Source organism: Myotis daubentonii, chromosome 19 (genome assembly GCF_963259705.1).
Source record: "Myotis daubentonii chromosome 19, mMyoDau2.1, whole genome shotgun sequence".
Lineage (NCBI taxonomy): Eukaryota > Metazoa > Chordata > Mammalia > Chiroptera > Vespertilionidae > Myotis > Myotis daubentonii.
The window spans coordinates 5,563,448-5,590,777 of NC_081858.1; the positions used below are offsets into that span (position 1 = coordinate 5,563,448).

A 27,330-nucleotide genomic window follows, 5' to 3' on the forward strand; every position below is an offset into this window, starting at 1 on the left:
GTTTCTATCTCTCTCTCCCTCTCCCTTCCTCTCTGAAATCAATAAAAAATATATTTAAAAAAACAAACAAACAAATGCCTTGGAAGACATGGCAGCAAAGGAAATATATTTCTGAACAAAAGCACCACAGAAATACTGTACTGCATTTTCGATATTATACATTTCATGCTTATAAAAGCACATTATGTACACTGTAAGAAAAGTATGGCCTTCTATTACTTCTGCTGGCTGTTTTCTTGTCCTAGGAGAATCTGAATTCACTTCAAAGTACCACTCGAGTCCTCAAGTTCCTGAATACCCAGTTAATAAAATGAAAATGTAATGCACTCTAAACTGGCTGCTGACGGAAAGAAACCCCAGGGAATTGTCCTGCTTAAAAAGAGAAAGGGAAAAAAGGCCACTAAACTCACCAAGGGCCTACATTCAAGGCCAGAGAGGATACGAAGAATCTAGATCGAGGGGAAATGTTATCCTCCTATGATCTTTTGGGAGCTGCTTATCGGGAATTTCTACAGAGAAATTAGGCAAAGGAACCTCAACTATAAAGACACTGCTTTAATAAAAGAACCATCCACACTGGCACCAATCCTTACCTTCTTATACGACTTAACATAATCACCTTATCTTATTTTCATGTCAGCAGTACTTGCACGCAGCACAAATTTTACCCCCATATTAAGGACAAGGAAAGTGAGGCACAAAGAAGGTCGCCTGCTAATGAAAAGCATCTACATTCCCAGCTCTGGGCTCTTTCCTATGTCATGCTAATGTTTGCTTTCTCCCGTCATCTCTCTTGGCTACCTAGAGTTCTCTCAGAACGTCAATTTAGCCTCAAGAAATAATTTCCCCTCTCATTGTTCTGGCTGGTTGTGTTCCTTTCTTAAGTCTCCATAAGAAATACTTGCTCAGAATCAGTATGAAATAAATGTTCCTGAACAAACAAATCGATGTGGCTAGGCCGATATGGTTAGTTTAATCTTTCATGAATAATGAAGACTCAAAAACCTGTCTACAATCTCACAAGGCTGGAGATTTCCTTCCCAGTTGCTGAAAATGGTTTTAGAACTGAGTCAGAAACGCTGTTCCTGAGCTGGCCCTGGAAATGACCTCCTGAAGGCCTGTCCAACTCTTCCTTTCCAGCCAATCAAATGGTGACTGGATTCCCTGGACAGGACACCTGCAGCTAAGACCTTTAGATCTAGCGCTTGAATTTTCACCTTTCATAACATTCTGGGTTTTTTTAAATTTTTTAAAATTTAGAGAGAGAAACATCGATTTGTTGCTCCACCCATTTATGCATTTATTGGTTGATTCCTACACATGCCCTGACTGGGGATGGAACCCACAACCCTGGTGCACTGAGAGGACACTCCAACCCACTGAGCACCCAGCCAGGGCCACCTTTCAGATACATTCTGCTATGAATGCATCTCTTTCTCTTTCTTTCTCTCCTGTCCTTCTTTCTTCCTTCTCCCTCCCATACTCTCACTCTCCCTCCCCCTTCCATTCTCTCCTTCTCTACCTCCCCTTCCTCTTCCTTTCTCTATTAGTAGCAGTTACTTCACACTTCCTTGTGAGAAATGAAGGCTTTAATAGTCTCAGCGTACCCACTGGGAGCAACTGACTAGTGAAATAACCTCATACAAGTGTTAACCATGGAATTAGTGGAAACACCAAGAATTTACCATATGCTGTTCTAGCCAAGCCTTTTCCAAAGATCTAAGAACCAAAGATGAACCATGCAGACAAAGGCATGCTCTCATGAGAATATTAGTGCTGCCCTAGCTGGTTTGGCTCAGTGGATAGAACGTTGGCCTGGATTGAAGATTCCTGGGTTCAATTCTGGTCAAGGGCACATGCCCAGGTTGCAGGCTCGATCCCCAGTAGGGGGCGTGCAGGAGGGAGCCAATCAATGAGTCTCTCTCATCATTGATGTTTCTCTCTCTCTCCCCTCCTTCCTCTCTGAAATCAATTTTAAAAATTCTTTTAAAAGAATATTAATGCTTAGGGATGAGATCAGAGAAGTTCTTTTTTTCCTTTGGTAACTAAAGAGTTAGCAGCTTTCTTTTCAACACACAAGGACTTAGGTACAATAGTAAATGCAGCTCTTAATTCAAAAGTGGGTGGATTTAGAGACCAGGGCATTAACAACATTCCTGCATTTGTTAAAAAGGTATGTTCTATATTTAAATTAGGTTTCCACCTATTCAGCCCTCAAACCCTTTCTTTGCAATGATTTTACAAGTTTGACCTTGGTTAATTAGTACTTTCATGACACCACCCTATAAATGCTACAAGAATTTTTTTTAAAGAATTTTTACTTAGTGTGGAAATAAAGAGAACAAATTTTAAATACAGATACACATACCTCCTTTCATATTTAAATAATACGAAGGAATCTATATTCACAAAGACAACATCAATAAAAATCATCTGCCCTAGAAATCTTCCCTAAGCTTTTCAGTTTAAAGACAGAGGCATTTGATAATTGAACTAAACGCATTAACATAATTTTACCAGTGACGGGCTTTCTCTAGTTAAAGGAATCATAGACTTTTGGAGCTACAAGGAATGTCAGAAATCATTAAACACAACTCTTTCATTTCAAAAATGAGAACACCCCCAAGTGAAGTGATTGTGAAAGCTTCAATAGCTGGCCCTGCCGGGAAAGGTCTTGGCTCCTGATTCATAGTTTGGCACAGCTAAGTCCTTACAGGTGAAAAATATTCAACTTGATATAACACCAAATGCAACAGAAGTGAGAATTACTCTTACTATATACATGATTGACATGATACAGACGCTCTACTTCAGCTTTCGAATTCAGTGAAGAATGTTACACCATCAATTCTTAACTTGGGACTCACCCTGCTGAGCTGATCCAACAACCTTTGGTTCTGTTCCGATAATTCCTGGACAGCCCGTGTTTTTTCCCGGTCTGCCTCCCGTAGGTGAACTTGCTGCCTCTCCAACTCATCCTGAAGCTGTTTCACGTCACTCTCCAGCTCGGACACACGCCCTTCCCACTCTCCTTCTCGGTTCTCAAATCGTCTTCTTAGTTCGTGTTTCTCTTGTTCTAAGTGCTGGGTGAAAAGTGAAGATTTAAAACCTGTTTAAAATTCTACAGCCTTTCATTTTTCTCTTTGCACACTTTCCTAACTTTTTTTGTTTGTGTATTGATTTGAGAGAGAGAGAGAAAGAGAGAGAGAGAGAAGAAGGGAGAGAGAAACATGGACTCGTTGTTCCATTTACTCGTGCATTCACTGGTTGAGTCTTTTATGTGCCCTGACTAGGGATGGAACCCACAACTTTGGTATATTGGGACCATGCTCTAACCAAGTGAGCTACCCGGCCAGGGCCTCTTCTAACTTTTCTTTTTTAGCACAACAAAACACTACCACTTGGGAAAAGTTGCCCATTTCAAAGCTACGAAAATATTCCCTTCGTCCAGAGTAGAAAAGGAGTTGGTTTCATAAAGAGAATGCCATTCCTATGGAAAATACTTGAAGTTATGATGTTTATTCTTGTCCTTGGGCACGGGGTTCTAGACTTAGGAATTCACTTGAAATTTAGCAAGTTGCCTAATTAGCCGAACTATACATTTCAACAACTTAAAATGACTATTTAAGAAGGCTTCTGTTGAAAGCATCTTTTACGCCTGGCACAATACCAGACAGAATTTTCAGAGACGGAAAGAACTCCAGAGATCCTTCAGATGAACTATCTTTTCTTACAAATGAGGCAACAGAAGAGGTTAAGTAATGAGCTTAAGATCAATACTAGTAAATGACAGAGCTGGGATTTGTGTCTAGTCATTTGACTGTTTAGTGCTCTAAATCACCACTCAATAAATATTTGTTGCTATATATACAGCACTGTATTTCAAAATCATTAAGGCAAGGTCAGGTTCAGGCCTGCTCTAAATCATGGCCTAGTAGCCTTGCATATTTTTTTGCTAATCCATTCTTTAGTGCCTACTATGAGCCAGCCACTGTGCTGGGGACACAGGGATGAACAAAACAGACATGGTCCTTGCCTACGTGGAGTTTTTATCCCAGTGGGACGGGCTGATACCTGAAATAAGTGGAGTGTGAGAAATGGTATGCAGGAAAAAGTATAAATGACTGGAAGTAGCAGCTCAATAGAAAAAGATTCTTTTGGATTGAAGGAAATAAGAACATCTTTCTGTTTCTGTGCAATGAATACAGCTGCCTCTTTTCAGAGGCAAGTATGTTCTCCTACTTGAAAGCATAGTATGTACAAAAAAAAAGCCAAGTCTATACCTAAAGGATTATATGAATATAAGTTAAAGCGATGGTCCTCAACTTTCAGTCTCTCAGAAAAGCTCTGATATAAAGCTCCAAAAATATACCCACCTGAACCCCAGTTTCAAAGATTGTGATTTAGTTAAGAATGGGATGAGGCCTCGGCATCCATTCATCCATCCACCCATCCACCCCCCCACCTACCCACCCATCTATCCAAGGTCTGATGCACTGAAGGTTGATATCAAGCATGAAATTATTTCACAGGCTAACAGGAGCATTCGAATCTCCTTCAGAGGACTCAGTCATCTCTTCGCCTTGGGAAGCCAGGCTATCCATCTATCCAAGATTTCACTTTTCAAATGTTTTTTGGAATGCTTCTTTTGGGAAGCCTTAAGGGCCAGAGTGTAGTTACACAAGAAAGTCAGTCCCATTACTTCACATCTGAGATGTGTCTAAAAGAGGTGATGTCATGTCACCCTGACGTCTATTCCTTCCTTCCTTTGCTCTGGGTGAGGTGTGTTTCTGAAAGTCGAATTTACCTCCAAAAGATGAAAATTTACCATTACAGAATAGTCCAAACAATGTGCCATAAGATAAAGGCAGTGATCCAAAACTAACTTTCCGAGCACATTAGCAAAGGCAGTTTGTTAATAAATATTGAAATAAATGTACAGCTCAAGTTGATCACCTTAAGGGCACCACTCATTTGTTTATAGCCATGCTAGTATATGTGTTGAAAAAGTCACTTTTTGGTTGTACTTTATACAGCCTCTGTTTGGAGCATGTGGGGAAAGGAATGACAAGGGAGGGCTTCTGCTCATCAGCATGAGAATGTCATGCTCTAGCGATGCTTCCCTCATATTGCTAAACTTCCAAAAGGAAATGTTTTACTCACTGTAGACACTTCAGGAAGATGAAATGCAGAAGCAAGGGATAATTACAATCTTAAAATGGTAATTCTTGGTTTTATCGAGTTTTTCCAAAATGAAAACTACCGAACAGACGGCAACAGCAAGAACTCAGTACTCACAGTGTTACTGAGAGGCCAGATAAATCAGGCTTGTGTTCTAAAAGAACAGAGAGACTTAAAAATATGCAGCAAACAGCTGTTAGCGAACAGCCCGACCAAGCAACTAAAACAATCCAATCCACTTGAGGGGCGGGGTTGAGGACAGGTGGTCTGATCAATCTGTCCTTGCATTTCTTTGGACATGAGACAAAGTCCCTAATGCAGGTTTCTCAACACTTGGGGGGGTGGGGGGGGGGGAGGAATTAAGACCTTCCTATTTATAAACATACAAAATGTAGCTTTTTATCTACTCTGAAAAAAGAAGGGTTTCTCCTAGCATTATATTGCAATTAAGTGCTGAATTAACCAGTAAACTCTAGGCCAGCGGTCACCAACCTTTCGGACCTCACAGACCACCAGTGATCTGCGGACCACCGGTGGGCAACCGCTGCTCCAAAGGTTTCCTTAAACCAGTGGTCGCCAACCTTTCGGACCTCACGGACCACCAGTGGCAACCGCTGCTCTAGGCAGAACTGTCAGCAAGTGTGGAGGTCCGGAGGCTCTGCCCATGCTATTCCTTGTTTCTTGGGACTATATGGTATCTTAAAAGTTACTATCTACACCTGAAACAACATAATGTTATAGGTCAATTATACCTCCACAGAGGAAAAAGTTAATATCAAAAGTGTCAAGGTCATCAAAACAAAAAAATTCATCCTAGCCACGTAGCTCAGTTAGTTACAGGGTTGATGCCCAGTCAGGGCACATACTAGAATCAACCAATAAATGCATAAATAAGTGGAACAACAAATCCATGTTTCTCTCTCTCTCTCCCTCTCTCTCCCTCCCCTGCCCTTTCCTCTATCTCTAAAAAAAAAATTAAAAAAAATCAATGAATAAAAATAAATTAAAAAAACAACAACAACAAGGAAAGTCTAAGAAACTGTTGCAGCAAAGAAGAGACAGATATGGAAACTAAATGTAACGTGGTATCCTGAATGGAATTCTGGAACAGAGAAATACATTAGGTAAAGGCTAAGGAAATCGGAATAAACTCAGGACTTTAGTTAATAATAACATATCCGTATTGGCTTCTTTTTTAAAAAAAATAATGTATTTTTATTGATTTCAGAGAGGAAGGAAGAGGGAGAGAGAGATAGAAACATCAGTGATGAGAGAGAATCACTGATTGGCTACCTCCTGCACTCCCCACACTGGGGGATCAAGCCTGCAACCATGGAATGTGCCACGACAGGGAATCGAACTGGAGACCTCTTGGTTCCTGAGTTGAGGCTCGACCCCTGAACCACACTGACAAGGTAGTATTGGTTTCTTAATTATGGTGTGTGCCATACTAATGTAAGATGTTAGTAATAGAGGAAACTGGGTGCAAGGCATATGGAAACTCTCTGCACCATCTTTCCACATTTTTCTGAAAATCTAAAATCATTCTAAAAAAAAAAGTTTATTTAAAACTCTGAAAAAACAAATCCAGTACCATTAGCCTACCCAAAATTGGTTGTCACAGAAATGGATTTCTGCAAAGAACTGAAAAAGCAACACCATTCTCCTAAGTCCAGGATATGATTCTTAAAAAATACAAAGAAAAAAGACCTTTTTTTAAAGTGGACCTAGCACTGAATGCAAATAAAGACCTTCTAGGTTTGCCTCCCTAAATTTACTACTGAGTCCCATTATGTAATCATTTTCATCTTAACTTGTTTTGCCCTCTTAAAAAAAATAGTACTAGAACCCCAGCTGGGTGGCTGAGTTGGTTGGAGTGTCACCCTGTACACCAAAAAAGTTGAGGGTTTGATTTCCAGTCAATGCACATACCTGGGTTGTGGACTTGGGCCTGTAGGGGAGGCAACCAATCCATGTTTCTCTCCCACATCAATGTTTCTCTCTTTCTCTCAAATCAGTGAAACATATGCTTGGGTGAGAATAAAACAACAACAACTGATATAGTGCCTGCCTTCTTGGGGTCTACAGTCTCTCTGGGCCTCAGTTTCCATTTATTTACCATGAATTTGTAGATTAAAAAATTTGATTTTAAAGAGAGGAAGGGGGAGGGAGAGAGAGAGAGAAACATTTACCGGTTGCCTCCTGTATGTGCTCTCACGGGGGAATCGAACCCACAGCCTAAGTATGTGCCCTGACCCGGAATGGAACCCACAACTTTTTGGTGTACCGGACGACACTCCAACCAACCAAGTCCCCTGGCCAGAGCAAAACTAAAAATTTTAAAGAAAATTTTCAAACATATCTAAAAGAAATAGTATAACTCAACTCTTCATCACAGTTTCAATAATGCTCAATATTTGGCTTTTTAAAAATAAACTGTTGAAAAAAACCATTCTTTTTAAAAATTGTGGTAAAGTACAGCATTCCCCCTTACCTGTAGTTTCGCTTTCCACGGTTTCAACTACCCACAGTCAAGCTTGGTCCAAAAATATTAAATGGAAAATTCCAGAAATAAACAATTCATAAGTTTTCAATTTTGCGCCCATCTGAGAAGCGTGATAAATCTCGCATCCTCCTACTCTATCCTGCCTAGCAAGTGAATCATCCCTTTGTCCAGCTGTATACACTCCCGCCAGTGAGTCACTCAGTAGCCCTCGGGGTTATCAGATCGACTAACCTGGTATTGCAGTGCTTGTGTTCAGGTAACCCTTATTTTACTTAATAATGGCTGTACAACACAAGAGTAGTAATGCTGGCAATTTGGAACCACCGGGGAAGCTGTGAAGTATTTACTGTAAGTGAAAAGGTGAAAGTTCTCGGCTTAATTGTTCTATTTTATTATTATTGTTAATCTCTTACTGTGTCTAATTTATAAATTAAAATTTAGCCGTAACCGGTTTGGCTCAGTGGATAGAGCTTCGATCTGCGGACTGAAAGGTCCCAGGTTCGATTCCGGTCAAGGGCATGTACCTTGGTTGTGGGCACAACCCCAGTGGGGGGTGTGCAGGAGGCGGCTGGTCGATGTTTCTCTCTCATCGATGTTTCTAACTCTCTATCCCTCTCCCTTCCTCTCTGTAAAAAGTCAATAAAATATATTTTTTAAAAATAAATAAATAAATAAATAAACTTTATCATAGGTACATATGTATAGGAAAAACCATAGTACATATGAGGTTCGGTACTATCTGTGGTTTCCGGCATCTGCTGGGGGTCTTGGAACATCTCCTCAGATAAAAGGGGGCCACAGTATACGTAACATAAAACTTCCCATCTTAATTTTTAAGTGTACAGTTCAGTAGTGCTAAGTACATTCACACTGTTGTGCAACCAACCTCCAGAAATTTAACTAGCGTTCACAGTGCTGGCCTGCAGAGGAGTGAAGATTTTAAAAACTAGTTTAAGAGCTTTAAACTATCTTATAGTCAAAGGTAATTTATTCACTTACAACAGAACCTTTCTGGGTACTGAATTTTGAAATCTTTTTCCTTTGTTGAAGAAATGTCTAAAGGCTCCACACGGAACCCAGGATGTGTGTAACTGCACACTCAGGATTACGCTGAAATCTACCACTCATCAAGCCGACTGATATGATGGTCCTTTCAAGTCGGCTGTCTCTTCAATCAAGTCCCTCACTGAAGGAATTTCAAATCAAGTATAAATCTCTGCAGTAGTACTTCTATATAGAGCTGTGTAATCAAATCTCTTTTTTTTAAAAAAGACACCCTTTTATTTGTAGACCTCTACTTCAAGTGAAAATGAAACAATTCAATTCATTGGGCTGCTTTTTGGCAGTCTACCTATAGGTTTCACAAACCTCTTTTCAGAAAGGTATCTGGGGAGTTCATCGACTGGCAGACCTAGTTAACAGGCCAACTGAACTACAGGGCACTCGTTGGTTTCCCTTTTCTCTCCCTGATTTACTTTCGGTATGTTGCGGGACTGCAGACACACTTAAATCGTATTCTAGAAAAGTTTTGGAGCCTACATTCCGACCGTTCGACCAGTAGCACATGATATAGAACCAGACTAGGGTCCATTTCAGACCTTATTCAGGACTGTACTATTCTCCTGTAACCAATAAAAAAACCCAAAAAACTGGCTGCAACCAAAGTGGGTAACAACAGTAAATGCACAGGCCGAGAAAAGGTAAGCCTGTCTCCACTGCCACAGATACTTCCCCTTTTTAAATCTCCCTAATTTTTGGAAATGCTGGTGGTGCTCCATGCCACTGTCCGGTTAAGACCCTTTTCTAGTTAAGGGCAAGAAACGGCAGAAATCTTCTAGCTCCTTTAAGGGGTATGTATAATAGTTGAAACAATATGGTTCTCCTATTTGGCCATCCAGTTGCACGTGTGAGACCCAGAACACAGGAAAGTGCCGTTTAAATACACACAAATACTGAGGTCCACATTAAATCCACCACCAGCGGTCACGTGCTGAGCCCAGGCCTGCCTGGCTGCAATGGAACCACGTTCCCTAATCCCCGAGTATTTGAGGCTATAAAAAGCTCCCTTAGGGGCACTTGTTCCCACAACTCTGAGCTGCCGGGAAGCGAAGACAAGGGCATCTGGAGGCCTGAATGCCCAAGCTGGGAAGCTTTAGGCTAACACCCTGATTAGAGATTAACTACTTCTCTGAAAACCTGAAGCATATTTTAAATGCTTACCCTTTCTCACTTCTCAGTGTGCGGACTGCACCCCAGTGCTGTATGAGTTAGTCGTGCTGTCAGCTCTATGGTAGATGCTGTGCACGGTCCGTATGTGGACTGGCCCACAGCGGGCATGCACCCATTTGCCGTGAACAGGGTGGCAAAGTCGGTGTATTCACTGGATGCCCTGGTCTGATAATCCGAAACCCTCCATCCTCCCCCGACGCTTTCAGGTGAGCAAGGGAGGGGTGGAGGGGGTGAGTGGCTCCGGAAGCTGCCCAGGGCCTGGCGGGTGCCGGGGCTCCCCGCTTCCCACCCACCCCGGCGGGGACGAACTCACCTCCAGTTTGTCGGTCAGCTCCTTGTGCATCTGTTCGTACTGCCGGCTCATGTCCTGGTTCTTCTCGAGCAGCGCCTTGCCCAGCCGGGCCGCCAGCACCAGGTCCTTCTCCTTCTGCCGGATCACCGACAGCAGCTCGGGGTCCTGGGCGGGCAGGGGCAGCAGTCCGGCCTCCTCGGCCAGAGGCCCGGGCTCGGCCGCAGGCTGCTCTCCGGGGTCGGACGGCCGTTCCCCGGCCGCCAGCAGCGCCAGCTCCTCCTCTAACGCCAGTTCCAGCTCCCCGGGGCCCCCGGGGAAGGAGACCTGGGCGGCGGCGGCGGGGCTCCCGACGGCGTCCGTGGCCGCGGCGGGCAGCTCCATGCAGCAGGCGCTGTCCGGCTCTGCGGGTGCTGAAGCGCGGCCGGCCAAGCCCCGGCAGAAGGCGGACATGGCCCGCGCGCGCGGAGCCCGCAGCGGTGCGGCCCGGCCGGCGCGCGCCAGGCTGCAGGGGGAGGGGCCCCGCCGCACCGCCCCGCGCCTCGCCTCGCCCGCCTCGCGCCGCGGCACGCGCCCCCCGGGCCCCGCGAGTCCTGGGCGCGGCGCGCGCCGGCCCGCCCCTCCCCCACGCCGGCGGCACGCGCCCCTCCGCCCGCCCCCGGGCTCAGCTGCTCGGCTCGGCGCGCCGCGGAGGCGGGGTGGCACCGGGGAGGCCGAGCGCAGGAGGACTGAGGGCCGCGAGGCGCGGCGAGGGGAGGTTGCGGGTAGGAACCCCGCCGCCGCCGGGTTTTCAGCCGCCCTGTTGCTGTTGCTGCCGCCGCCGCTGCCGCCACCGGCCGGGCAGCGCTTCACGGGGCCGGCTGCGCTCCGCTGTCGCTCCGACGCGCGCTGCTGCTGCTGCTGCTGCCGGCGGCCACTCTCCGCAGCCGCGCTCCATGTCCCTCCGCGCGGCGGCGGCCCCGGCAGCAGCGGCGGCGGCGGCGGCTGCTGCAGGCGCCGAGGCGGCGGCTCCACATCGCGCGCCGCGCAGCCCGGCGAGCTCCTTCCTGCCTCTCGGGGCCCCTCGCGCTCCCCCGACCGCCCGCACCCCGCCCCGGGCTTCCGGCCGCGCCCCTCGCCCCGCCCCCTGCCGCCGCCTGACGCGCGCGGGCACCTGTTCGCCGCGCCGCGCGGGATTCGCTGGCTCCCGGGGCTCCTCGGCGGCGCCAGGTGGCGCCGGTGCCGTCAGCCCTCCGCGGCCTCACGCCCCGGGCGGCGCGCGGGGGCGGTTGGCACCTCCCTCCCGAGGCTCCCACTGCGCCCGGACCCGCGGGCGCCCCAAGGTGCGGCCCGAACCCCCAAGGTGCGGTGCGGCGCGGCCCCAGCGCCCTCCGCTCGGGGTGTGGCCTCCCCTGGGAACCCGGCCCCGCCAGCCTCGTCCCGCTGGGGGCAGGGGAGTCTCAATCTGGGGAGGCTCAGGCTCGGCGCGGCCCCCCAGGCGGCCTCCTCGAGACACTCCCGGGACAGGCGGCCCCGCCGGAGACTCGAGGTCACGGAACCAGGTCCAGGTGGCCCCGCCCCAGGGACTCGGGGTCACGGAACCAGGTCCAGGGGGCCCCGCCCCAGGGACTCGGGGTCATGGAACGAGTCGGTCCCCGCGAGGGCGCAGCCGTCAGGAGGGGGAGCCCTAGAGAGCGGAGGAAGGGACGGTCTCAGAGCCCGGCATCTTGATGATGATGACTCAGGGATGCGAGGGACCAGAACCTCGAAAATAATAGCCTGGAAGAAAGGAATTATATTGAAAAATAAGGAAAAATGCCGCTCCCTGAGGATACGGAGCAAAGAAATGCCCCTCATAATAACCTCTGCTCCGGAGGCGCTGGGTAGGTGCCCAGGCTGGTGCTAGGGGTGTCTGCGCGTTATCTTAGGTCGCCCTCGCTGGACCCTATGAAGCGAGTCCGGTCCCTCTTCCCATTTCACGGAGGAGAAATCGAGGCCTCCAGGGGTGGAGTCGTCGCCGGGTCATCACAGCAGGATGGGGTCCAGGCGGTTCGGGTAAAGCATTCCTTCCTCGCTGGCGAATCCGGGGGAAGATGGTGGCGAGTTGCCGTCCCGCAGGGATCGGAAGAGACTCAGGAGCCCGCTGGGGGGACTCGCTGGTGCTGGCTCCGACCTCATGGGTGATGCCCCGCCTCCTATTTTCAGAAACTGTCCTTTCTGGAGCTGGAGTCTCCCGATCCTTTCCCCTTCCTTTGGGACAGCATCCCGTTTTTAGTTGGATCACGCCTTGGTGCTTTCACCGCAGCGAGGTGAGAATTTCAGGACAAGAGGCCGAAATGGGTCAAACGTTTCTTGTGGTTTTTATTCGTTATTAAGCTCAGAGCCCAGCCATAGTCAGGCCTGGACACCGCTTTCTGCCCGCAGACCAGGGTGAGAGTCTGAAAGGCCTGGATGGAGCCTTAGGGCAGGCTTTGTTCACTTGTTGACTGGAAAGGAGAGACACTAAGGGGCCCACATCGATCTTAGAGCCCAGTTTTGCAATTCCCCTTGGGGTTTTTCTGCTGGGGAAAGGACATGTTTCTCCCTAATCTATTTAGAAACAGAGTTCCTAATCCAAAAGGGTTCCAGCTGTTTATTTTTACTTGATCCAGACTTGCGGCCCATCTTTCCCAAAAGGTGTCTGGCCTGCCTTTCTTGAATTCAGTGATCCTGCTCCATCAGACTTGCCTGTTACTGTGAGGCCTTTCCCCAGCGCTCACTCCAGCTCACAGTGCTCCACCGCTGACCCGACCAGGGAGCGGTCACTTCCTACTGGACGGGTTTGCCCTAAGCGCTGTCTCCCTGTGAGTGTGTAATCAGAGGAGACCAGCCCAAGTTTGGACAACTATTTAGAATAGTGGTTCTTACACATTTTGGTCTCAGAACCTCTTTTCACTCTTAAAAATTATTGAAGATCTCAAAAACTTTAGTTTGGGTAGAGTTAGATATCGATATTTACCATATTAGAAATTAACTGATAAAATTTATTACTTCATTTTAAAATACTTATAATAAGCCTGTTACATATTAACATCATGTGTTTTAGTAAAAAAAAAAAAAAAATCGCTATGTAGTCCCAAATTTAAAAAGAATGAGAGGACTGGCATTGTCATTATGTTGTTGTTAATCCTAACCCAAGGATATTTTTCCCATTGATTTTAGAGAGAGTGGAAGGGAGGAGGAGAGACACAAAGAGAGAAACATTGATATGAGAAAGAAACATACATTGGTTGCCTCCCGTACCCACCCCAACTGGGGATCCAACCTGCAACCTTTTGGGGTAGGGGACGACGCTCCAGCCAACTGAGCTACCCAGCTAGAGCATCAGGCACATTCTTAAGGGAAACTAGCTTTATTTTCCCCCTTTGGTAGCTCATGGTAGTGAAGAATAACATTCCCACCAATACACGTTGGTCCCACTGCTTTGATTCACGCTAAGGCTTCTGTAGTGTTGCCCACCATTGCTTTGGCACCATCAGTACACATGTCAACAGTGAAAAATGAAAGTGGTGTTAGACCATTAGTATTATTATAGAACTAGTTATACTATTATTAATAAAATTATGAAAATAGTGTTCCCTGTACAGACCCCATGAAAGGGTCTTTGGGACTTTCGGGAGTTTGCAAACCACAGTTTGAGAACTGTTGATTTAGAGCCATTTAAGACCATTAGGTCAGCCTTGAGCTAAGAAGAATAAATAAGTACCTGCCTGTATGGAAATTAGTGCCAGAATTAAAAACTCATCAAAGCAAAGCTCATTGTTTAGTTTATTCTGCTTCACACTAGAATAATAGTAGCTAAACTATATTTAGCTTTACATTCCTTCTAGTCTTTATATGACATCTCATTTAATCCTCACAATAACTCTATATTGTTAATATGTAATCCCAATATATATACTACTTGATACTATGATGCTAGTGCTTTAGGCCTGACTAACTCTTTATTTATGTACTAGAGGCCCAGTGCACGAATTCGTGCACAGGTGGGGTCTGGCTGCCTGGCCCCAATGGGGCGGATTGATTGGAGCTGGGCCTGTCAGGAGGATGAGAGGGCGGCAGGAGGTTGGCTGGCTGACCCCAGCGATCAGGGGCCAGCGGCCTGGGGGAGGGGCCATGGGTGTTTGGCCAGCCGGCCCTGCCCCTGATCAGAGTAGGGAGGCCCATCAGGGGTGGGGACCAGCCAGGGGGAGGGGCTACAGGAGGTTGACTGGCCCGCCCGCCCCCCATCTGGCAGGTTTGCTGGCTGTAGTGAGCATCATAGTGACCGGTCATTATGGCGTTCTAGTCACTGGCTTTTTATGTACCTAGATTAATATATATTTTTATTGATTTCAGAGAGGAGAGATTGAAACATCAATGAGAGAGTACCATGAATCGGCTGCCCCCTGCACGCCCCTACTGGGGATGGAGCCCACAACCTAGGTATGTGCCCTTGACCTGAATCGAACCTGGGACCCTTCGTCTGTAGACCGATGCTCTATCTGCTGAGCCAAACCAGCTAGGGCCTGACTGACTCTTAATTACTATACCTCACTTCACATTTTTATTATTTATATATTCCTTTAAATATATTTGTATTAGTTTTGCTTTTGTACCTGGATATTCTGGTTGAACTTGGATATAACTGATCTTAATCTACTATGGATAGATTTCTATGGATGGAAATTTTCTTTCTAAGAAATCCTATTTCCAAATATGGCAACACTCATTGAATTTCCCCAAGTTGTTTTATTAACGTCTCGATCTGCAAAAACTGGAAAATGTAAAAGACAAAACATTTTCTAGCAAATTTGTTTTTTGAAAAGTCAAGCATTGAAGAAACATCAGGAGCTGGCAAAACATGTGACAAAGCAGTTCTACGCTTGATATTTTTATTCAGCGATTACAAGTGTGTGTGCATTTTTTCAAGTGGTATGTTTTATTTATGAACTAGTGGTGGGAACATGAAAGTCTCAAAATTTTCTCAAATGTAATCAAAAGCTTTTTTAAAATATATTTTGGAGATGAATTGATTCAACATTTTGCAAAACGTGGTGTGTATACTGAACTTGATTTTAAATAATATTTTTATTAGGAGAGGAAGGGAGAGAGAGAGAGAGAAACAATCAATGATGAGAGAGAATCATTGATCAGCTGCCTGCTGCACGCCCATACTGGGAATCAAGCCCGCAACCCGGGCATGTGCCCTGACCAAGAACCGGACTGTGACCTCCTGGTTCATAGGTTGACCTTCAACTACTGAGCTGGCAGGGCTGAACTTGATTTTTAAGGGAAAAACATTAAATTCAGTGGCTGGTGCTCACCAGCGTCGGCCTTTAGCAGACACCCTTTTCTGCCTGGCATGGGAGTGCTTTCTCTGCTACCCATCAGGGTGCCTGAGCTCGCCCTGCTGGGGCCCCTTCTCAGTCCCACCTAAAGTTGCAGCAACTCCCCACCCCCATCACTAGGTTCTCACCTTGATAGCCCCCTCGCACCTTTCCCCCCAACCTTCCAGGGCCCTCTCCTGGGCCTCAACCCCACCCCCTTTTTCCCTTTTCCCAGGTCACCATTATGCCTGAATCTCCACCTCCAGCCTCACCGTTTCCTCACCCAGCCAAGCTCCTGGCTTCTCTCAGAGCCCGGTACACTTCACTCAGAGTCTCATCCTGCCCCTGCCCCTGATTCGCCCCCTGCAGCTTCTGTCCCTTTCTTTCCACCACCATTTCTGTCCAACTTGTCTCTCTTCCAGGTACGAGTTCTCTTCTTCCAAAAGGATTTACTTAACTACCAGGTCTGACTGCCTTTTTACCTGTACCCATGGTTTTCTAACTACATAGAAAATGCTCCTGAGTTTTGACTCCAGGCCCATCCCTCCCTTACCAGGCATTTTCGATCTTTCCCCTTCCCGATGAAAGGCGTGGACTCTGGGGCCAGCCCTCCTGGGCTGGAATGCTTTAGTATCAGCCTTTATAAAATGAGGATAATAGTAACAGTTATCTAATAAGGTCATTAGTAAGACAAAAAGATTCATATATGGCTTCTTCTTCTTCTTCTTCTTCTTCCTCTTCTTCTTCTCCTTCTCCTTCTTCTTCTTCTTTAAAGAATACCTTCAACAGGAGAACCAAGATGGCGGCATAGGTTAACGCCGGAGTTTGCTGCTTTGAACAACTACTTCAAAAGTGAAACCAAAAAACGGAAGGGACATCACCCAGAACCACAGGAACGCTGGCTGAGTGGAAGTCCTACAACTAGGAGGAAAGAGAAACGCATACGGACACTCAGAGGAGGCGCAGTGCTGAAGTCAAATTCTGAGGTGCGGAGTGCGCGGAGCGGGCTGGCGGCGGAGGGCGCGGTTGTTGTTTTCAATCCGGAGGGAGTCGCAGACTCTGAGCACCAGATCCGGGCGAGTCTTTAGGGACCCAGACTCAAACGGGAGAAGCGGGACTGTCTGGCTTCGGTCAGAGCGAGTGCAGCTTTCTCTCCGAGCTTTGCAGCGGGTGCTGGGACTCAGAGAGGCAGAGCCCCTTGGGACAGGACTGAGAGCCGCCATAACTGCTCTCTCCGGCCCACCCTGTTGATCCTGTGCGACCCGCCCCGCCCAAGCCCTGCACAGAGGCATTTGCCGGATAGCCTCAGGCAAAGGCATTTGCCGGATAGCCTCAGGCAAAGGCTAGATTAGCACCTCCCTAGAGGACAGAAGTTCTCTCACTGCTGACACAGCTGATTCTCATAGCCACTTGGCCTGGAGGTCAAACCCTCCCTGGAATTAGCTACAACAATCAAGATTTATCTATAAGACTGCGAACAAAGACCACTAGGGGGTGCACCAAGGAAGCATAACAAAATGCGGAGACAAAGAAACAGGACAAAATTGTCAATGGAAGAAATAGAGTTCAGAACCACACTTTTAAGGTCTCTCAAGAACTGTTTAGAAGCTGCCGATAAACTTAATGAGATCTACACGAAAACTAATAAGACCCTCGATCTTATATTGGGGAACCAACTAGAAATTAAGCACACACAGACTGAAATAACGAATATTATACAGACGCCCAACAGCAGACCAGAGGAGCGCAAGAATCAAGTCAATGATTTGAAATGCGAGGAAGCAAAAAACATCCAACCGGAAAAGCAAAATGAAAAAAGAATCCAAAAATGCGAGGATAATGTAAGGAGCCTCTGGGACAGCTTCAAGCGTACCAACATCAGAATTATAGGGGTGCCAGAAGATGAGAGAGAGCAAGATATTGAAAACCTATTTGAAGAAATAATGACAGAAAACTTCCCCCACCTGGTGAAAGAAATGGACTTACAGGTCCAAGAAGCGCGGAGAACCCCAAACAAAAGGAATCCAAAGAGGACCACACCAAGACACATCATAATTAAAATGCCAAGAGCAAAAGATAAAGAGAGAATCTTAAAAACAGCAAGAGAAAGAAACTCAGTTACCTACAAGGGAATACCCATACGACTGTCAGCTGATTTCTCAACAGAAACTTTGCAGGCCAGAAGGGAGTGGCAAGAAATATTCAAAGTGATGAATACCAAGAACCTACAACCAAGATTACTTTATCCAGCAAAGCTATCATTCAGAATTGAAGGTCAGATAAAGAGCTTCACAGATAAGGAAAAGCTAAAGGAGTTCATCACCACCAAACCAGGATTATATGAAATGCTGAAAGGTATCCTTTAAGAAGAGGAAGAGGAAGAAAAAGGTAAAGATACAAATTATGAACAACAAATATGCATCTATCAACAAGTGAATCTAAGAATCAAGTGAATAAATAATCTGATGAACAGAATGAACTGGTGATTATAATAGAATCAGGGACATAGAAAAGGAATGGACTGACTATTCTTGGGGGGGAAAGGGGTGTGGGAGATGTGGGAAGAGACTGGACAAAAATCGTGCACCTATGGATGAGGACAGTGGGTGGGGAGTGAGGGCGGAGGGTGGGGCGGGAACTGGGAGGAGGGGAGTTATGGGGGGAAAAAAAAGGAACAAATGTAATAATCTGAACAATAAAGATTTAATTAAAAAAAAAAAAAAGATTCATATATGTAAAGCACTTAAAATGGTGCAGCCCTAGCCGGTTTGGCTCAGTGGATAGAGAGCGTCAGCCCACGGGCTGAAGGGATCCGGGTTTGATTCTGGCCAAGGGTGCATACAGGAGGCAACCAATCAATGTGTCTCTCTCCTATCGATGTCTCTATCTGTCTCCCCCTCCCCCCCACTTCCACTCTAAAAATAAATGGAAAAATATCCTCAGGTGAGGAATCCTATATAATAATCCTATATAATAAAAGGCTAATAATGCAAATAGACCAAACGGCAGAACAACTGAACAACTGGTCACTATGATGTGAACTGACCACCAGGGGGCGCAAGGAACATGGTGGGAGGTGGCCACAGCGGGATGGTGGAGCAGGTGAGCAGGGGCGCCAGACCAAGGCGGGGCGCTGGTTGCTGTCATCGAGGCGAGCCTCTGGTGGTTACTGAAAACTCTTTGCTCCCCGCACACTGCGGTCCCGCCCAGCACTCGCACCCAATCAGTCTGCCCTGACAACTGCCGGCTCAGATCACCCCTGAGGGCTTCTCCACCTCCCCCTGCTCCTGAGGAGCAATCAGGGCAGCGGCTGCCGCCTGCCCCTGCCCCTGCTGCTGGCACCGGCCCCAATCACTCTGCACTGTCAGCGCATGGGAGCGGTGGGAGCAGGGGTTGCCCGCAGACAGGGGACGGGGGGGGGGGGGTCGGGGGAGGGCGGTGGCATGGTGGGAGGGGTCAGGGGTGGGACGTGAAGGATGGGCCGAGACCCGCCCCTGTGCCCACCGCAGCCTTGCAGCCCACAGTTCCTTTCAAGGTGCATGAATTTGTGCACTGGGCCCCTAGTAAATAAATAAGTCAATCAATAAATGGTACATAGCACACCGCAGGCACAATGTAGGTGTTTGATAAAATACCTGAGCACAGATCTCTCCCTCTGACACCATAATCTTTTCTAATTTTTTAAAAATTTTTATTGATTTCAGAGAGGAAGGGAGAGAGAGATAGAAACATCAATGATAAAAGAGAATCATTGATTGGCTGCCTCTTGCATGCCCCCTACTGGGGATTGAGCCGGCAACCTCGGCATGTGCCCTTGTCTGGAATCGAACCCAGGACCTTTCAGCCTGCAGGCCAGTGCTCTATCCACTGAGCCAAACCGGCTAGGGCAATCTTTTCTAATTTTTGCATGTGTCTTTCCCTTATATACCTGTTTCCTTTTAAAATCAATTTGTTAAGTTAAAAAATGAGTCAGCTCTGATCATTGGCATTGGGTATGGCAAAATCATGATGGTGATATGGAAATGACTAAAATTGGTGTAGATTGGAATTATTGAAGGTGATGGTCTGGGGTTCCTGGGTGAGATCTGGCATTTGAGCACCTGTGTCCATCTGAGCAAGGCATTCAATGTGCTGGGCTTTGGTTTCCTCATCTGTATGGTAAGAGGTTGGGCTGGATGGTCATCCTTCGTCTTTTAAGCTAATGGTTCTCAACTGGGGGTGCTTTTGCCCCCTGGGGACATGGGCAGTATCGGGAGACATTTTTGGTGGTTACAACTGGGAGCAAGGGTTGCTTCTGGCATCTAGGGTGTAGAGGCCAGAGATGCTGCCCAACATTCTGCAATGCCAGGACAGCCCACAACAAGAATTTTCTGTCCACAAATGTCAGTAGTGCTGAGGTTGAGCAACTGTGCTCTAAAATGACAGGCTTCGCAATTTGACATGGGATTTGTTCCCCGAATAGGAATAAATGGGCTGTACACAAGAGAGTCTATGATGTGAGCCCATGGGTGCTTTTGGCTGCTTCTGGGAATTCCCACTGGGAAACCAGCCCATAACAGAGCCATTCCACTTAGGCAAACAAACAGGCAAAAAAAAAAAAAATCCTTTTGTTTTGAGCTGAATTGCTCTCAACATTGACTAAATGGCTCCCTACTCTCCCTCTCCCTCTTCTAATGATTTGGCTGTTTCCATTGCCCAAACTCATCAGAAAATTGCTACTTTATGCTCAAGAGTTGGCTATATTTTGTTCTTCACTGCCCACATTTAGAAAGATTTGTGATTTTAATTTTCTCTGTATTCACATCTTTCTATTTCTTTTCAATGATCTTGGCCCTAAAAGCACTGCTGATGTGTTTTGCTACATGTATCATTTATCTGAAGCTATTTTTAGGCATTTCCTAGTTTTATTTCATTTCAAGAATTTCCCAAACATTTGTTATGTCTTGTTCTTTTTGCATCACATTCTGGTTTAATCTGTTGGCAGGCAAAGTTATTTATACCTATTGATACTGCTCATACTAACAGTTTCTTAAGTGAATTTCCCTTCCCCCCCCTGTAGTTTTCTTTCTCAGTTTTAAAGCAAACTGATTGTATAAATAGTATATCATCCAGTTGCCAGGACAACTGAATACGTTTGCTGGCAGGTAGGATGCCTTAAAATCTATTTTTCATAATTTGTGTTATCGTTGCTGTTACTACCCTTCTGGCTCTTGGGAGAAATAGGTGCTTTTTAAAAAATATATTTTATTGATTTTTTACAGAGAGGAAGGAGAGGAATAGAGAGTTAGAAACATCGATGAGAGAGAAACATCGATCAGCTGCCTCCTGCACACCTCCTACTGGGGATGTGCCCGCAACCAAGGTACATGCCCCTGACCAGAATCGAACCTGGGACCCTTCAGTCTGCAGGCCGATGCTCTATCCACTGAGCCAAACCAGTTAGGGCGAGAAATAAATTGGTGATGAAATATCTTTATGGGTGAATTAATTTTTAAAAATTCTCAAGTTCTAATGAAAGCCAATGGATCATACAGTTATCAGAGCAGTTGGCCAGTAGGTATTTATTGAGTAATCAACGAAAGTTGGTATGGATTTGGAATTAACATTATATATAAGACCTTCAAAATTTATCTTCAAGGACTATTTCATCATTGATTGTGTAAGAATGTGGTCATACTGGACAGTCACTATTATCACGTGGCTTGTCAATAGCTCACACCAGAAGAAATACAACATAGTTGTTAAGAACATGTTTCTAGGGTAAGACCTAACTGAGGCTCCCCCAGTTACTAACTGAACCTCAGATCACCTCTCTGACCACCAGGCAATGTGTAAGTAAATAATTTTGTTCACTAATGTATTATTTTTTTTTAAAGGGCAATTTTTTGTTTTAGTTTTTTTAAAAAAATATTTTTTTATTAATTTTTTACAGAGAGGAAGGGAGAGGGATAGAGAGCTAGAAACATCAATGGGAGAGAGACATTGATCAGCTGCCTTCTGCACCCTCCCACCCCCTCACTGGGGATGTGCCCGCAACCAAGGTACATGCCCTTGACCGGAATCGAACCTGGGACCCTTCAGTCCGCAGGCCAACGCTCTATCCACTGAGCCAAACCAGTTAGGGCACTAATGTATTCTTAAGGCATAGCACAGTGCCCATAGTCAGGTCTTGATACATTTTTATGATGAATGAATAATATATGTAGAGTGCCCTGAGTGAGCAGTGGTTACAGTGTTGGCCCACACACCGAAGGGTTTCAGGATTGATTCCCAGTCAAGGGCAGTTACCTTGGTTGCAGGTTTAATCACCGGCCCGGTCAAGGCACGTGCCGGAGGCAACCAATCGATGTATCTCTCTCACATTGATGTTTCTCTCTTTCCCCCTCCCTCTGAAAAGTCAATGGAAAAAAATATCCTCAGGTGAGGATTAACGCAAATAAAATAAAAATAATATATGTAAAGCACCTAGCACATTGCCTAGCGTCGTCAGTGCCCACTCAACACGATGTCAGGAAAAGAACACCTTGATCTCAGAATGCCGGTTTTGTTACACACTAACTTGGTTGGTATTAACCTCTTCATTTACTCAGAACATTTATTACATAGAGGCTGTGGTGTTAGATATTATGTAGGAAGCAAAAATATATATGCTATGATACTTGCAGATGTGCCCTGAGATTACTAACCTGGGCAACAGAATGATAGTGCCAGGAAGAGAGAGAGAATCATGCAACTATGGCTGCGGCCAAGGACACCTGGCTCCTACAGGGAGCTAAGACAAGCATGGAATCAGTATAAATAGAGCAATCACAAGAGTGAGTTGTTGATGAGATGTTGGTCAGGGATTGTATTAATGGGTTTGAAATTGGAAAGTTTCCTCATCTGGACAACAGCTTCTTAAAGGAAAACTAGAATGGATGGAGAACCTGTGACAGGAGGAGAAAGGTTGTCCTCTGTGTTTGGAAAAGCACTGGCCAAGGCCTGGTGGTGGGAAATGGAGAGTAAACACGCTCCATGCCTGTGGGAATGGTGGCGTCTCTCCTGTATCAGTGTGACCACAGGTGGAGTGACCAGCGCCCCCATCTGCAGCAAAGCACATGGACTTCTCCTGACAGCCCCCTCCACCCACCCCAACCCCAATCTAATAAAGGAAGGGATTAGAGAGAGAAACAGGCCCTCCTGATGGGTTTAGAAAATATTTGCATAGGAGAAAGCTGTGTGCAGGTTTTGTTATACGTTTGCATTTACAAAAATCAAGAATTTGCAAAGGCTTAATATTCAAGAAGACATGTGAAATTGCCCATTAAAAGCAGAGAAGATGGCAAAGACTCAGAAACTGATCCCAGAATTTATTTTAATTGAAGAAAAACCAAGCAATACATCAAAGGTATAAATCTGCATTTCCCTGGGGTCCCCATGGTGTGATTCAGCTTTTTTTAGTAAGTGGGTCAGAAAACTGCTAATTCTGTGAGGATTTTATTCAACTGCACTCAGCTGGTGCATTTGTTTCTTGCGGAACAAAAAAATAAAGTATGCTAAGATTGTCAAAGTTGATATCAACCTAGTGTCAAACTGCTTTGTTTATCAACCATGAATACAATCTTAATTTTCTTTTCTTTTTTAAAATATATTTTTATTGATTTCAGAGAGGAAGGACAAGAGAGAGAGAAATAGAAACATCAATGAGGAGAGAGAATCATTGATTGGCTACCTCCTGCATGCCCCCCACTGGGGACCAAGCCTGAAACCTGGGCATGTACACTTAACCAGCATCGAACCTGGGACCCTTCAGTTGCAGGCCGACACTCTATGTTCTGAGCCAAACCAGCTAGGGCCAGTGTTAATTTTCATGATTGAAAGTCTGTCCTTTTAATTAGCAAGTAGTGACAATAATGTTTACACCTTTATTTTGAAACTAGAGGCCCAGTGCATGAAAATTCATGTACTCTGTGGGGTCCATCAGCCTGGTCTGCGCCCTCTCACAGTCCGGGACCCTCGGGGGATGTCCACCTGCTGGCTTAGGCTCGTTCCCCGGAGGGATTGGGCCTAAGCTGGCAGTCAGACATCCTTTTGGCAGCTCAGGAGCCCCCGGGGGAGCGGGCCTAAGCCACAGTTGGACATCCCTAGTGCTGCCAAGGAGGTGGGACAGGCTCCCGCCATCGCAGCTGCACTTGCAGCCATCAGCCTGACTTGTGGCTGAGTGGAGTTCCCCTGTGGGAGCGCACTGACCACCAGGCGGCAGCTCCTGCGTTGAGCATCTGTGCCCTGGTGGTCAGTGCTCATCATAGCGACCAGTTGTGCGGCTGTTAGGGTCAATTTGCATATTCCCTCTTTATTAGATAGGATGCTGTGTCCTATGTTGCACAACTCTATGCATAGCTGATACAGTGACACCGTAACACAAGGAGTCTCAAACAGAATGAAATTCAACAGGCAAACCATTGTACTAAACAAGGACAAATACAGGAGCCGATATATTGGTTTTCTGGAAAGAGAGCTCAGGTTTAAAAACATAAGCCATAGGTTAGCATGGAAGAGCTATTTTTCCCCCCAGTTTTGGTAAAGTACACATAACATAAACTTTACATTTTTGTCATTCTTAAGTGAACAATTCAGTGGCATTGATTATATTCACATTGTTGTGTTACCATCGCCACCAGCATCCACAGAACTCTGTTTGGCAAAACGGAACATCTGTACCCATTACACAATAACTCCCTATCCCCCTTCTCCCAGCCCCTGGCAACCATCGCTGGACTTTCGATTTCTATGAATTTGACTATTCTAGATATGCCGTACGTGGGATCATTCAGTATTTGTCCTTTTGTAGCTGGATTCTTTCACTTAGCATAATGTTCTCAAGGCTCATCCATGTTGTAGTATGTACCAGAATTTCCTTCCTTTTTAAGACTAATATTCCATTATATGTACATGCCACGTTTTGTTTATCCTCTCATCAGTTAATGGACATGTGGGTTGCTTCCACCATTTGGCTATTGTGAATAGTGCTGCTATGAACATGAGGATACAAATATCTCTTCAAGTCCCTACTTTCAATTCCTTTGAGTATATGCCCAGAAATGGAATTGTTAAGATCATGTGGTAATTCTATTTTTAAAGTTTTAAGGACTCTCCATATGTTTCCCATAGTGATGGAGAGCTATTTTAAAATCACCTGACATTGAGATGCACTTACTCATTCATTCCTTCACTCTCATTCTTTCAACAAACATTCCTGAGGATTTGCCTTAGGTAATGACAATGCTGGGCTCAGTGGAGTTTATAATTAAGACTAATTTGATGGTATAAAAGGGGTCTATAAAATAAATATACCGTGTAGTACTCCCAAGCCAGAACAAGGCTTGACTTCAGGGATTCAACACAATTTTTTAAAACGTTGCTCATCAGAGGAGAAGTTGGTCTATTTAGAAGCACAGGAAAAGGAGAATCACAGGGGTAACCATCAGGAGTCCCATTAACACTTGGCTCAGGAATAGAGCTCTAGGATTACAGACGCATTGATGAGATTATCCCAGGAGGAGCAGAGTGTGTCTAAATAGCTGTGCGGAGGGACGCTTATTTAGCTTGTTCTTCTGATTCTCTTGGTTCTAATTATATGTTCCTTAAACTGTGTTCTGATTGCAATTTGGCTTCTCTGCCTACAAAGAGAGAATGTTTTTGGTCATGCCAACCTCAGCATTGTGGTCTTTGAGAGCTTAAATATTTCTCATCATAAATTAATAATTTGGCATCTTGGTTTTGAACATTAGGCTTATTGAGCTCTAATGAATGTAAGTGCGATTCTAAAATATTCTGTTGCTACTGATGTGCTGGCCACGTCAGATTTCTAAGCCTTTTAGACCACAGACTAGAGCCAGGCCATAGATGTCTCCAAACCTCAGTTTCCTTACCTGACAATGGAAATCAAAAACAATACCTGCCTCATCCAGTTGTTGTGATGATTACATAAACTCCGTGCCTCACACGTAACAAGCACCGTGCCAGTGCTGAGTCTTGTTATGAACGGGAACTTACCCGTGAGATTTCTTGGTAGACAAAGTCTGACCTCGCAGAGCCCACATGCTGTTCTTCTGCTGGAACCTGCACACCTCTTACGGGCAAAGTGCAGGCCACGTTGTGAAGGAGCCATCCCGGCTGTCTTGCTGCCTCTCCCTCTCTTTCCGAGCACTGCACACCCTCAGGGTTTCCTGCCACGGCCAGACAGAGCCAGCGCCCCCGAGGGGAGCACCGCAAGCTCTGGCCTTCACATAACCCAGCCTGCAGGCCCCTGGCCAGGTCTCTGTAGTCAGTACAACAAATGTATGGATGCCAGTGAAGTCATGACTGAGAGCCGCTATGGATTACACATGCGTCCATTTTTAAAAATATATATACTTTATTGATTTTTTACAGAGAGGAAGGGAGAGGGATAGAGAGTTAGAAACATTGATGAGTGAGAAATATCGATCAGCTGCCTCCTGCACACCCCCTACTGGGGATGTGCCCGCAACCAAGGTACATGCCCTTGACTGGAATCGAACCTGGGACCCTTCAGTCCACAGGCCGACGCTCCATCCACTTAGCCAAACCAGTCAGGGCCACGCATGCATCCATTTTAATCTTCCCAGAAATGTACTGCCAACACCCAAAGGAATGCTCTCACGTGGTGGAATTTAATGGGCTGTGATTGGCCAATAAAGGGGAAAACTTGGGGGTTATATGAGGCCCATTTGGTGCCCCCTTTCAGGTCTATTGTTTTCTCTACTGTCCTTTTAAAGAATCCTGGGCCCATTACAGAAAGAAAACTGCTCTTGTGTGAACTCAAGGGGTTTAATGAGATTTGCAGGACTTTGAGTGAGAACTGGGAAATTCTTGGGCTAAGTGAGGGGTTTCAGGTGTGGGTGAGTTGCTGAATAGTAATGATAAGGGCCAGGACAGCAGAGTAATATGAAATGGAGCTGATCAGAATCTAGGACAGATACTGACTGTTTCATTTTTGGAGCAAACTAGGCTGGTCCAGGGGACCGGAAGCAATGGGATGAACTAGCTGCCATTAACTTTGCTACTTTCTAACTATGAGTCAATATACGACACCAAACCAAGTGTATGATTTAGAAAATCACAAAATTCAGTTGAAGAATTGGCAAATAGAACTTACAAAGAGATTGTGAGTGAATAGAATTATTTAACCTGAGGTAAGTAATAACATATCCTGTGTTATGTTATTGAAGGTGGTTGTATAAGTCAGGGTTCTCCAGAGAAACAGACCAATAGGATAAATAGATGAGAAAGGTATTGTAGGAATGGGCTCACCTGGTTATGGAGGCCGAAAAATCTCACCACCTCCTGTCTCCAAGCTGGAAAACCAGGAAAGCTGGTGTTCCCTTAGCCCAGTCCATTAGACATAGAAAATTAACCATCACTTGCCCTAGCCAGTTTGGCTTAGTGGATAGAGCGTTAGCCCACAGACTGAAGGGTCCCGGGTTTGATTCCAGACAAGGGCAAATGCGGGCTCCATTCCCACTAGGAGTCATGCAGGAGGCAGCCAATCAGTGATGCTCTCTCATCATTGATGTTTCCATCTCTGCCTTCCTTTCTGATATTAATAAAAACATATTTAAAAAAAAAGAAAATTAACCATCACAGTGGTGATCAATTACTCTCTTACTGCACTGAGGATTTTAATTAAATATCAAATAAAAGTTTCTGAAAATGCTGGTTGCCTGACCCTAAAATCATTTACAGAATTTACAGACTCTGGGCTGCTTTCAAAAAGGAAGTGGTCACCCTGGCTGGTG

At 45.7% G+C, this 27,330-nt stretch overlaps 1 protein-coding gene across 3 annotated transcripts in view; it reads right to left on the minus strand.

Moving 5' to 3' along the window:
- Window positions 1-11,293, minus strand: part of BICDL1 (BICD family like cargo adaptor 1) — an 89,260-nt gene extending 77,967 nt beyond the window's left edge. Inside the window, exons 1-2 of one of the 3 annotated variants that reach the window (XR_009450073.1) lie at window positions 10,230-11,293; window positions 2,868-3,083 (exon numbers count right to left, since the gene is read on the minus strand). Coding sequence is in view for 2 of the 3 variants with exons in the window: in XM_059676167.1 (XP_059532150.1) it covers window positions 2,868-3,083; window positions 10,230-10,658 (645 nt within the window). In the remaining variant the exon portion in view is untranslated. The remainder of the gene's footprint in view (window positions 1-2,867; window positions 3,084-10,229) is intronic. The other 2 variants (XM_059676167.1, XM_059676168.1) reach the window with 2 other exon arrangements.
- Between the last annotated feature and the right edge of the window lie 16,037 nt (window positions 11,294-27,330).